Here is a 12,602-nt window from a genome sequence, read left to right on the forward strand (position 1 = left end):
CCCTCAGGTGCTAAGATCACAGACAAATACCTCCCACCCCACTTGGCCTTATTAATATATGAAATTTGAGGAGACAAAAATATTCAGCCTGTGGAATTACACTCTGAGTCCCCTAAAGTCCATATCTTTTCACTTGTAATATACCTTCATTACATCTCCAAAGCCTCTCAACTTTTAAAAATATTTTATTATTTTATGAGTATATTGCCTGTACGTATGTGTGTGCACCTGTGTTGTGCAATGCAGCAGAGGTCAGAAGAGGGCTTCAAATTCCCCTGGAACTGGAGTTAAGGACGATTCATAGCTGCTATGTGGGTGCTGGGAATTGAACCCAGGTCCTCTGCAAGAGCAGTCAGTGCTCTTAACCACTGAGCCATCTCTCCAGCCCCACCTCCCAATTTTTACCTTGTCTAAGCATTGATTCTAAATTCTAAAATCCAAAATACCTTCTGAATATCATTCAACTCAGATACGGGTAGAACTCAACATATGATTCATCCTGAGGCAAACTGCTCTTCCAGTTGTGAACTAGTGAAACTAAATGTCTCAAGGCTTTCAAAATCTAACAATAGAACTAGCTTATGATAGGACAGGCCTTATATACTGTTTATACACCCTTAGTCCCTCCCCTTTGTGCAACTAGGACCAAATGGTTGGTAGGGAGGCGTGGCAGACTCTCCCTGCCCCTCCTTTCTTGAGGAGGATCAACAATCAACAAGTTGGTGGTGATCCTAAGCAAGTGGGTACAACCAGGGTTGGGAAGAAGGTGTCTGTCCATAGTTTGCCAGTCAGAGGACAGTCCTATGCAACACCCTACTACTAGGGTTACAGACATTTGCATCCATGCCCGACTTTTTTTTATGTTGCTGCAGGGGATTTGAACTTAGGTTCACATGCTTGCACTGCAAGCACTCTCGAGCCATCTCCCCAGCCCTAGCACCAGTAAGTTTCTAAATAGTCATGACATACAACACTAAGATGCAGAGACCATTGTAATCCCATCATTGCTATGTCAAATGAAGGTACAGAGAATTTTATCTAAGGTTATGCAGTTAATGTTGATACATAGCTTGTGTTATTGCTGCTGCTGCTGTTGGAGTCAGAGTTTCATGTAGCTGGGATTGACCTTGAACTTGCTGTGTAGCTGATGATATCCTTGAACTCCTGATCCTCCTGCTTCTTTCTAGCATGTCCTGCATGCTGAGATTACAGGTGTGCCACCACGTCCATCTCAGAGACACAAACCTTGACTGTGTGATTTGAGACTCTGTGCTTATATCTGCTGTGCTGTGGTATCCACAATGTAACTATACAGTAATATCTTCTCATTAATGCATTTCCTGCATTTTGACATCAAAACATTTCATTTTAACCTGAGTTCATTTACATCCTCCCTATGCATCATGCTTCTCAGAGAGTCCCTCTAGCCCCCTAAGGTGTGGAGCTAAGTCTCCCTCACTTGATACCTCCAGAGGGCTGGGATGTTTGAATTCAACACTCTTCCTCCTCACCCTTCTCTTCCTCATCTTCATTTTTGTTTCAATAGACTGTTTCTAGAGCAGTTTTAGGTTCATAGTAATGTCTTTTAGCCTGTAAAAGTAAATTCCCACTGTTTAAAGTTTAAATTAACATATAAACTGAAGTATTAAATATAGTCACATAAACACAGTTGGTAAAGGAATCCTCACTTTAAATACACTGGATGAGCCGGGTATGGTAACACATAACCTTTAATCCCAGCACTCAGGAGACCGAGGCAGGTGGGGCTCTGTGAGTTCCTGGCCAGCCTGGTCTACATAGTGAATTCTAGGTGACCCAGGGCTACATAATAAGACCCTTTCTCAAAAAACCAAATACACACACACACACACACATACACACACACGCACACTTACTGGATGATGCTGAGGATTTAATCTAATACAAAATTTCCTCGTTGGTTCAGTTCCCTGAAATGCTTAGCATCCCATCATCAGAGCTGTTCGGTCTTGCCTGTTTCCTCTGTCTAATTCTATTACACTTTCCCTGCAAGGCAGCATGTGATATCCTCAAATTCTCCATGGCCTAATTTCCTAACAAAATTTCCCGGTGTTATCTGTATTAGGTTCCAAAGACACAATTTTCTTAGGGTCAGAAAAGTATCATATGTTCTGAACACACACATGCACATACACACATGATGAAATCAGATTCATCTGAGATTTGAGATCCTTGTTAAAAATGGAGATTTTGGACCTCATCCAAGACCTATTAAATAAGAATGTCTAAGGTTGAAGTCAGAGATCAACATTTTCCCTCTACCAAAACATTTTTTAAAAAATTTATATTCCTGTAGGAAATTATCAGGTATTCAAAATTAGAGAATGATGTAATAAACTCCACCTTTTAGAAATCAATTCATAGCCAGTGTTTGTTCGTCTATATTTTGAAGCAAATTCCAGGCATTATTTCACCTGTAATGTTTCTTCATGTGCCAATGAAACATAACCACAGGACAGTGGTTGTATTTACAGGTCATTAATAATCCATAATAGCACTAGGTTTCCCGTTCACATGTTCTTGTTTCACACATTTGCTACCTGGGTAGTGATTTTGATGTCTAATCAGGTAATGGCTATAGGTAGACTGGCTCTTCTTTGGGTCCGTTGCCCATTTCCTGTGCTGGATCTCTTTTACAGATCTTCTGAGTTGAGTACAATTTTTCTTAAATATGCTGTCTCATATTCATTCCCTCTGGTCATTTCCGGAGCGGCTTCCATGATACATGCATGTAAAGTAGCCCTTCTCCCTTCTTGCAGTCTAAACATGGGTTTTATTTTGGCTTTTTTGCAACCTTTACACACTTAACAAATTCTAAGGTGGGTATAATATTGTTTGTATTTCCTCTCAGACATTTGTATGTATTATGTCACTGAATAGTTTCTGACAAGTCTCATATGGTCCTAATTTCTTTGCGTTTCACTTATTATTTGTGTGTGTATGCAGTATATGTACGTACAGGTTTAGAGCCTGTGTGTGCAGGTGTGTGCATGCATGTGTGTGTGTGTGTGTGTGTCTGTGTGTGTGTCTGTGTCTGTGATCTTGTGTGTGCATAGACAAAAGGTTGGTGTTGATTGCCCTCTACTATTGCTCTCCCCCTTATCTTGGAGACAGGATCTCCCTAACTGAACCTGGAGCTCACCTGTTCAGTTAGGCTGGCTGGCCAGTGAGGTCTGGGGATCCCACCTGTACCACCCAGCACTTCGGTTGCAGACGAGCTGACCACACCCAGCTTTTACATGTGTGCTGACTCTGAATGCGGGTCATCATGCTTTCATGGCCAGCTCTCTACTGACTGTGCCATCTCTCCAGCTCCTGAGTTTTTATTTTTAAGTTTTGTGACTTTTTCTAACCCTTGTTTTTAAATTTCACAGTAACAATTCTAAGGTGGTATTACTTTAGTACCGGTGCCCAGTGGATCTCTCTACCTGCTTGTTGCTCAGTTCTAGGAAATTGAAACTTTCAACCCCTTTGATTTCTTCCTTCATTTTCTATGTCTTAATCTTTTTTATAACTTTAATTATTGAATCTCCTGGGGATAAACGTCTTCTTCTATCTTTGTTTTTATTTCCTGAGTTTGGGGGTTTTGTTGTTGTTTTTGGTTTATATTCAATCAAGTTCCTTAACTTTATGGCTACAGAATTTTTTTTTTTTTGTCTGTTGTCTTATTTTATTTCTAGATCAGATGGGATCTCAAGAGTGCCTCTTCCTGGTTTTGCTGCAGCCATATTTTTTACTCTAACTGTTATTTCATAAATCTCAGTGCACAAATTAATTTGCCTCTTGCTTTAATTTGTTTTGCGTCATGGGCCATTTACTCTGATGGCTCAGCTTGGTTGTTGTGTTTTGAGCTGCTGATCTGCCCCTTTGGTTCCCTGATTTTTATTTTAGTCTATTTATTCTTTCTGGCCCTCTAAGTTGAGGGGGTCCTTGTGTAATGAATAGATAGATGTTCAGTCTTTTCACTCATTGGTCAACATTGCCGCATTTTTTTTTTCTTTTTTTTTTTTTTTTTGGTCTTTTTGAGACAGGGTCTCCCTGTCGCCCCAGCTGGCCTGGAACTCACTGTGTAGACCAGGCAGGCCTTGAACTCAGAGAGATCCGCCTGCGAGATCCGCCTGCCTCTGCCTCCCAAGTGCTGGGACTACGGGCGTGTGCCACCATGCCTAGCCATTGCCACTTTTTAAAGTTTGCAGATATCCTTTAGAATTATACATGTCTAGTTAGGATGTTGCTGAGGGCAGTGTCCCAGTGTTGGGTCTGGTGTGCAGGGACCCACTGTGACAGTGTGTCAGGCACATAGATAGGATCCAGTTGCAGGGCATTGCACTCCATCTTCTCCCTAGTGCCACAGAGCCCTTGCTACATGTTCATATGCAGCCACCACCACCCACCGGTCCCCACCCTGCCTGGCTGCAGCACCTCCAGGGATGTGGTTCATAAATGGATCATTTGCCACCTTTAAGCCATGAATCACCATCTAATTATTTCTTTGACCTATGGACAAAAAGACCAATTACACTGTTCAGATTCTTTGGAAAAATTATCTCATTATATTTTATTGTCATTATTCTTTTCAGTTTGTACTTTGAAATATGCCATAAATGCTAATGGATATATGTAATGAATATATGTAATCTAAAGCTTAATAATGAAGCAAATGACCATGTACCTGCCACCTAATTTAAGAAATATTTCCTCTCCCTCTGAATAAAACCACTGTGATTCTAGGCTAACTTCTCCTCTCCCTTTTGCTGAGGTCATGGGTCTGAGGAAGTGGAAATGGCCTTAGTGATTTACAAGAGAAAAAAAGCGTAAATGTGGTGTCTAGAGGGCATATTGAGTTACTGGTAACAGACATGCAGGTGATTACACTGTGGCTGCTGAGGCCTCCATTGGTTTTTCCTGGCAGATACTCAGAAGCACTACAAACTCACATGGTGTCTTTGTGTGAATATGAAAACTTCAGTCTTGCTATTTGAAATTATTGTATGCACAAAAATCTATCAGACTATGAATCTGTAAGACTCTTGCAACCCCCACAGTTTACAGGTTGTGTTAGTCAGGGTTCTCTAAAGAAACAGAACTGATAAAATGAATATATATATTCATTATATAAACATATATATAATATACATTCATTATATAAACATATATGAACATATGTATATGGATTTATTAGCTTAGTTTAGAGGATAGAGTCCGAGTAGCCCAACAATGGCTACCACACTGGAGAGGCTGAGAATCTGGTAGAATGAAGTCCATGAGGCTGGATATGTCAGCAATCCCAATCTGGTGCTGAAGGTCTAAAGGATTCCTGGAGGTCTGCTCTTCAGTCTATGTGGGAATCCCAAGATGTTGGTTCTACTATCAGTGAAGGAACACCATAGCAGCAAGATGAACTCACCAGTGAGAGAGAAGGCAAGCTGACAGAAAGAAAAGCTCCCTTCAGCCCTGACCTTTTATAAAGTCACGCCCACATTTAGGGTGGGTCTTCCAGCTTCAAATGATCCAATCAAGAAAGTCTCATTTTATTTAATTCCAGATCTAGTCAAGTTGACAGGCAAGATTAGCCATCACACATCCACAGCCTATCATTTCATAGTTCAAGGTTGACATAGCAGGGGGCTGTGGTGCTCTGCAGATGGGCTTCATTCATCATTACTGAATGCGGACTCTATCCCAGGCATTCTTTCAGATGCTCAGCATTTGGTGTTGAGATGATTGAGCTCTCTCCTTTGTGCACTAACTCCATGACTGGACTTACGAGCAAGATGTTTTTGGAATGCGTGGCCTAGAAGTCATTTAGCAAGGTGGAATCCTTATTGAACTGGGTCAGAGCCTGATTACTAGTAAAAGCAGGCCAAGGCTTCAATTTATTAATTTATTTGACATGTTGTCTATGCCAAGTGGAACCCTGGGAGGTAATGCTGTATTAAACCAATGAGTTCAGCACTCATGTGGGATTTATTTGTTTGTTTTTACACAGTATCTCACTATATAACCTTGACCGGCCTGCAACCTGCTGTATAGACAACACTGTTTTGTAACTGTGGTGATCCTCCTGCTTCAGCCTCCCAAGTGCTGGAATTACATGCATGCACCACTATGCCTGCTTATCATTTTGGTTGAGGCAGGGTCCTATTTGAGCCCTAACTGGCCTAGAATTCACTATGTAGAGCAGGCTGGCCTTGAACTCACAGACCCTCCTGCTTCTGCTTCCTGAGTGCTGATTGAAAGTGTGTGCCACCATACCTATCCTGAATTCTTTTTTAAAAAGCTTAATTTCTTTATCTATGTGTGTGTATATAGAGTGTATGTGTAGAGATCAGAAGAGGGTGTTGGGTGTCTTCCTCTATCACTTTATTTTTTTGTGACAGTCTCTCCTTGAACCCAGGCCTCAAGTTTTCTCAACTAGACTGAAAGCCAGGAAGCCCTAGTGCTTTTTCAGTCTCTCTCCTTCCCCCATCTGGGTTATAGGCATGCCTGGGATGTCCACTTTTTATGTGCGCTGAGATATAAACTCTAGTCCTGTGATTGCACAGCAAGTACTTTTAACCACAGCCATTTTGTCCAGTCCCATTGCAATTCCTTAGTCCTAGTTTACTCTGGAGAATCCTAGTTAACTATCTTATCCCCATGTAGTTATTAATATAACCTTTTTTCTCTCTTAAAAGCATCCCAGCTTTGGACAGTAATTTATTTATTTTTAATGTTTTTATTTTATGTGTTATGAGTGTATTGCCTACAAGCATGTAAGTGCACCCATGTCATGCAATACTCATGGAAGTCAGAAGAGGGCATCAGATTCCCCTGTAACGAGTTACAGAAGGTGTTAGCTGGAATTGAACCCGGGTCCTCTGAAAGAGCAGCCAGTGCTCTTAACTGCTGAGCCATCTCTCCAGCCCTGGACAGTCATTTATATGGTCCTATATATTAGTCAAGTTTTTTTTTTGAGGGCAACAAATCCCTTTAAAGTATTAGTGACTCAAATAGCCAATTCTTTAGGATCCCATGGATCTGTCCATCACTTGCAGCTCTGCCCCCAGCTGTGGGTCAAGTTTAGTTTATTCCTCATTCTGAACTTGAAGCCTATGCCATAAATCTTTTTAGGAGACACAGTCTGGAAGATCAGCCTTAATCTGAGAGCTCTTGTTCTTCTGTGCAAGGTCCAAGATCTGCAGTGGGATGGGCTGTGTTGGGTCATCTTCCATTGACTGAGCAATTCACATGTTCAGAATCAACATCAGAGGATTCTGATTTAAAGTGGTTTCTTGGAGGGGAGTGTTGTGGAAGGGGAGAATGAACAGTAAATAGTAACAGTGAGCACTTCACAATTCTGACCCCCACTTTCTCCCAGTGTGCCCCTTCTCCAGCCCTTACAGGTGGCACCTTGCAGTGCCAGTGTCAGAACAAAGCTGAAGTAATTAAGAGTTGGTAGGGAAGGAGTTCTGCCTCATTTGGAGTACAGAATATATTAAGGCATTCTACCACTGTGTGAAGCCTGTTTTATGTTCAGAGTCTACTGGTGGGGGTGGGATTAATGTTTGGGCAGCTGGAGTGGCCCCAGCAATACTGCCTGTTGTAGAAGTTTGCACCATGTGAGCTGTCACAGCGAAGTAGAGCCTGAGGTTACATCTTATTCTCCACTACCCCAGTGATGTTGGTAATCTATGAAGCATGGTGTCTAGTGCCTGTGCCTGTTACTTTTCTTCATGAACCATTCTACCTACCCCCCCAGTCCATCTACCCGAGTTTTTAAAATTTTTTGAGATAAAGTCTTAAGTATACCAGGCTTTCCTTCAACTCATTATGTAACCAAGGATGACCTTGAACTCCTGATTCTCCTACCTCTACCTCTCCAGTGTTCACCAGTGCTGGATAACAGACATGCACCACCATGCGTGCACCACCTAGCACTCTAGGGACTGGACCTAGGACCTCATGAATGCTAGGCAAGCACTCTGTCATCTAAGTTACATCCTTGGCCCTGTGCCTGGGATTTTTAATTTTATTTTTGATTAGTGTTCCTTTACTTATTGATATTAAGTAATCAACACCAGTTGATTTTTCCCCCTAAAATAATTCCACTAAATCCTTAATGTTACTGATTCAGTGATGGATTGATGATGGCATTTCTCATTTCCCATTGCTTATCCTGCTTCATTGGGATTTGTAGAGGCAAAAGGGACAAAGATTTGAACCCACTCACCCTTGTTGAGACAGGAATACCAGTGTTTCAAGCAGAAATATTATTTCACTACAAGTGCAGAGACTAGAGGGAATAGAAGAGATCCATTTGATCCATCACCTGCCTGGCAGCTGACTTTCTCTCAAGAACAGTTTTATGAAGAAACAGTCTTATTATTTCCCAAGAATGATCAAGTGCCTTCAGAGTCAGTCATGCTAAAAAAAATGGATGTTCAAATTATCTCTATTGGTGCAATAATGGCACTTCAACCTTGGGAGTTATCAACAGATGTCCAGTTGGAATTAAGGCTTGTTCAGTAGGAGGGAACTCATGTGTGGTACAGTAAACACAGGCAAGCACACATAGGTACTCACAGACCCTAGAGAAGAACCTACTTCTGTCACTTCCCTAGACCAGTGTAAGTTCTACTATATTCTAAATACATATCTTCCTTTTCACAGACAAGTGTAGCTCTCATGGCTCATCAAAGAAGTTTCTTTTTGCAACAGATGGAGACTATTACAAAGTTCCTCAGCTGGTCAGGTATGGAGAATGAGTGACTGTGAGGTGCCCAGCCCTAAGTGATACATCTACAATGTAGCCTCTACATCTAAGGCTCAGGGAACATTGAGAAAGAGGGAGCAGAAAGAATGTAAGAGCCAGAGGGACAAGACACGTACTACTAGTTAATACTTTCTACATTTTATAGGGAAGCTGCACCAATGAAATCTCCATAATGGTTGTTTAACAAGACCTGCATAATGACAAAACCAGTTGCCCTACCAAGGTGATAGGGGAAATTTCATGGGATCCCACCTCAAGATGAAAAGCTACAGGCAATCATTGGATGCTGAGGGATGGAGAATCACTTTTCTCCAGGGACTAGCTCTCTGAGAAGTTATCTAATCCTAAGTGGTGAGCCCTAAACACAGGTGTACACGAACACCACTAAATGGACTCTGGAACATATGTGTATGTGTGTGTACACACACACACACATATATATATGTATAAACATGCATGTATATGTAACAAAAACAGGAAAAACAAGAAAGTAAGAAGGAGTCAGGGGAACATGGGAGGAGTTGAAGGGAGACTCGGAGAGGTGGAAATAATGCAAATACAACACTCATGTATGAAAGTCTCAAAAAATGAATATTTTTAAATAAGAAGGCCACCTTCACTCAGCAGGTTAAGTGGCTGCATTCTTTAGCAGGAATCCAGCTTGTCATGAGTCATAGAATGCTTGTTGGGATTAAATATTTCTATTGTCTCTAGAATATGAACCTTTGAAGCTATGTAGTCTGTTATCCCACTGTATCTTCAAAGACTAGCACACTGTCTGACACACAGTAGACATTCAGAATACTTCAGTGGAAGCAATGTGGGTATTACTGGTGGCCAGTAGAGGCAAAACCTGGGGCTTGAGTAGAGCAGGGCTGTGTAGAGGCGTCCTTAATATAATGGTGCCAGCAGTGACATCAAGTTGATGCTTTAGCCTCATAGACTTGACCATGGGGTAGGAAGCTAGAAGAGGTTGGATTCTGCCCTGAAAGCCAGGAGCCTAGCTATGGGACCCTGCATGGCCATGGGACCAGGTTCCACATACAGGCAGAGTTATTACCTACCATATACCTTCTCCCTTGGCACTTAAGTGACTGCCTGTTGACCTCAGCTATGGCCTCAGCATTGATGTCAGTGTGGAATTTTCTTCTCTCTGCTGCATCTTATTCTACCTCCCAGTGCTGAAGTGCTGGGTATTTAATGTGCCGCAGAGCTGCCCTCAAATCAATGGAAAGGAGGGGATGGGGTAGCCCAGGACCGTCACTTCTTACATGCGATGGCTCACAGGTATATGGATCCTTCCCAGCAGCTTAGCCTGGAGCCTCCCCCAAGGTGGCAGCTGGCTGGTGCACCACATACTGACTCTTCTCTTGCTTTCCCTGTCTGTGTTTTGTTCATCTTCTGTGTGTAAACTTCTTGTTCTTGAATACATGTCTCAGTGTCTGCTACAGGGGAAACTCAATCTATGACAGTTTGTCCTGGGTCCTGAAAATGTAAGTGGCAGGTGTTCTTAAAGCTATAAAATTCACTAAAGACGTGAACTTTGTTTTTCTTAGACACTTAAAAATTAATATCAATAACAGAAAGAAGCTGTAATTATATCCCAAATTGTATGACTCTTAATGATGACAGGGTAGTTTTTAAAAATATTTTTATTTATTGTTTTTATTTTATGTGTATGATGGTATTGCCTGCATGTGTGAAAGTGCACCCATGACATGCAATGCCCACGGAGGTCAGAAGAAGGCATTGGATTCCCCTGGAACAGGAGTTGCAGGCAGTTGTTAGTTAGCCGCCATGTGGGTGCTGAGAATCAAACCCAGGTCCTCTGTAAGAACAGCCAGTGCTCTTAATCACCGAGCCATCTCTCCAGCCCCAACAGGATAGTTTTTAGATAGCTAAAACTTCCCTGCTCAGAAAACTTTAATGACTAGTGTTGCCTGTAGGATAGCGTCTCATTCAACTTGGAGCCCATTCCTGGAAGTCTGTGAACACACTGTTTTCTGTTGTTTATAAATGCAATCTACATGCAGTGCTGTCTCCTCTGCCTTTGCTCACCAGTGCTCTGGTATGTGTCTGAATTTTCTCATCAGGTGACCCCACAACATACCCCAGCCTGGCCTCCAAGAATTAGCTCCTCGGGAATGAGCAGATGAGGTAGTCATTCTGCCTATACGGTGCAGTGGGTAGACATGAGGGACACAGTGACACTAACCTTTGCTTTTGCTTCTTTGCAGATATCTCTGTGAGCCTGCTAACCCTTGTGGTCACTGCCTGTGGTCTTGCCCTCTTTGGTGTGTCTCTCTTCGTGTCTTGGAAACTCTGCTGGGTTCCGTGGCGAGAACGAGGCCTGTTCTCTGGTAGCAAAGACAACAACCAAGACCCTCTTAACTACACGGACACAGAGATCAATGAGCAGGAGAACAGTGAGGACTTCCTAGACCCACCCACACCTTGCCCTGACTCCTCCATGAAGATCAGTCACACTTCCCCTGACATTCCTCTGTCCAACCAGCCAGGGGTCCAGGAGAACTGTGCCCATGGCGTCCGTGTGCAGCGGCAAGTCACAGAGCCAACACCGTCAGCTCGGTCAGTGATGCCCCTTCCGTCCTTCACCTTATCCTTCTCCCTTGCCAGTGGTCACTGATTTAGTGGGGAGCCTGTAACTGTTTAGTTTCAGATACATGAAGGTGAGAAGACTCTACTTCATGTGCTGAGCTTCGTTCTTGAGCTCCATTTAGTTTCCATGAAGTCCATAAAATTAATGGTTGACATTGTTACCACGTGTCAAGTATGGTACACAAGCTTTATATAATATACATATTATTTTAGTACAGCTTACAGTTCTGAGATGCATACTATTATTTTCCGTTTACAGTAGGAGAATCTTAAAGAGATTAACAAGGTAATATGTTAGGATGTATCCAGGTCAGCCTTTGAATCCTGGTTCAAGTAACACCAGAATCTGAGCTCTTATCTCTATTCCCTGATGTCCTCCTGGAGCTTTTGAATTTGTTCACTGTGCCTCAGACCTAGCCTAGCAATCATAAATAGGCTTGCTTCAGATGCCACGATGTAACTCGAAGTCTCTGCCCATCCCCAGGCTTTGGAGCACCTGCAGACTACCTGGAATGGGGTTTCTGTTCTCTGTATTGTGCTCTTAAGCAGTAGGCAAATGACTGTGCCATGATTGGTGGGCTCTGAGGTATAATTAAATGGTCTCATTTACATATGTGGCACTGAGCAAATTATATAACCTTGATAGGTGTCCATTTCCTGTTCTTTAAAAGAAAAACATTAAAAGTACCAAACTCAGAAGCGGTTTTGAGGATGAATGGATAACGCATGCCTGCACGCATCTGCGCTGGTGTCCGTGGCCTGCACGCATCTGTGCTGGGGTCCGCGGCCTGCACGCATCTGCGCTGGGGTCCGCGGCCTGCACGCATCTGCGCTGGGGTCCGTGGCCTGCACGCATCTGCGCTGGTGTCCGTGGCCTGCACGCATCTGTGCTGGGGTCCGCGGCCTGCACGCATCTGCGCTGGGGTCCGCGGCCTGCACGCATCTCCGCTGGGGTCCGTGGCCTGCACGCATCTCCGCTGGTGTCCGTGGCCTGCACGCATCTGCGCTGGGGTCCGTGGCCTGCACGCATCTCCGCTGGTGTCCGTGGCCTGCACGCATCTGCGCTGGGGTCCGTGGCCTGCACGCATCTCCGCTGGTGTCCGTGGCCTGCACGCATCTGCGCTGGGGTCCGTGGCCTGCACGCATCTCCGCTGGTGTCCGTGGCTTGCACGCATCTGCTCTGGGGTCT

At 43.4% G+C, this 12,602-nt stretch overlaps 1 protein-coding gene across 3 annotated transcripts in view; it reads left to right on the plus strand.

Annotated features, from left to right (window-relative positions):
• The window catches only part of LOC103748885 (synaptotagmin-9), a 254,122-nt gene that overhangs the window by 44,197 nt on the left and 197,323 nt on the right, over positions 1-12,602 (plus strand). For all 3 annotated transcript variants that reach the window (XM_029555288.1, XM_008851665.2, XM_008851666.1), the window contains exon 2: positions 11,032-11,383. Coding sequence is in view for 2 of the 3 variants with exons in the window: in XM_008851665.2 (XP_008849887.1) it covers positions 11,032-11,383 (352 nt within the window). In the remaining variant the exon portion in view is untranslated. The remainder of the gene's footprint in view (positions 1-11,031; positions 11,384-12,602) is intronic.

The sequence above is a fragment of the Nannospalax galili genome, unplaced genomic scaffold (assembly GCF_000622305.1).
Source record: "Nannospalax galili isolate Female #2095 unplaced genomic scaffold, S.galili_v1.0 scaffold426, whole genome shotgun sequence".
Lineage (NCBI taxonomy): Eukaryota > Metazoa > Chordata > Mammalia > Rodentia > Spalacidae > Nannospalax > Nannospalax galili.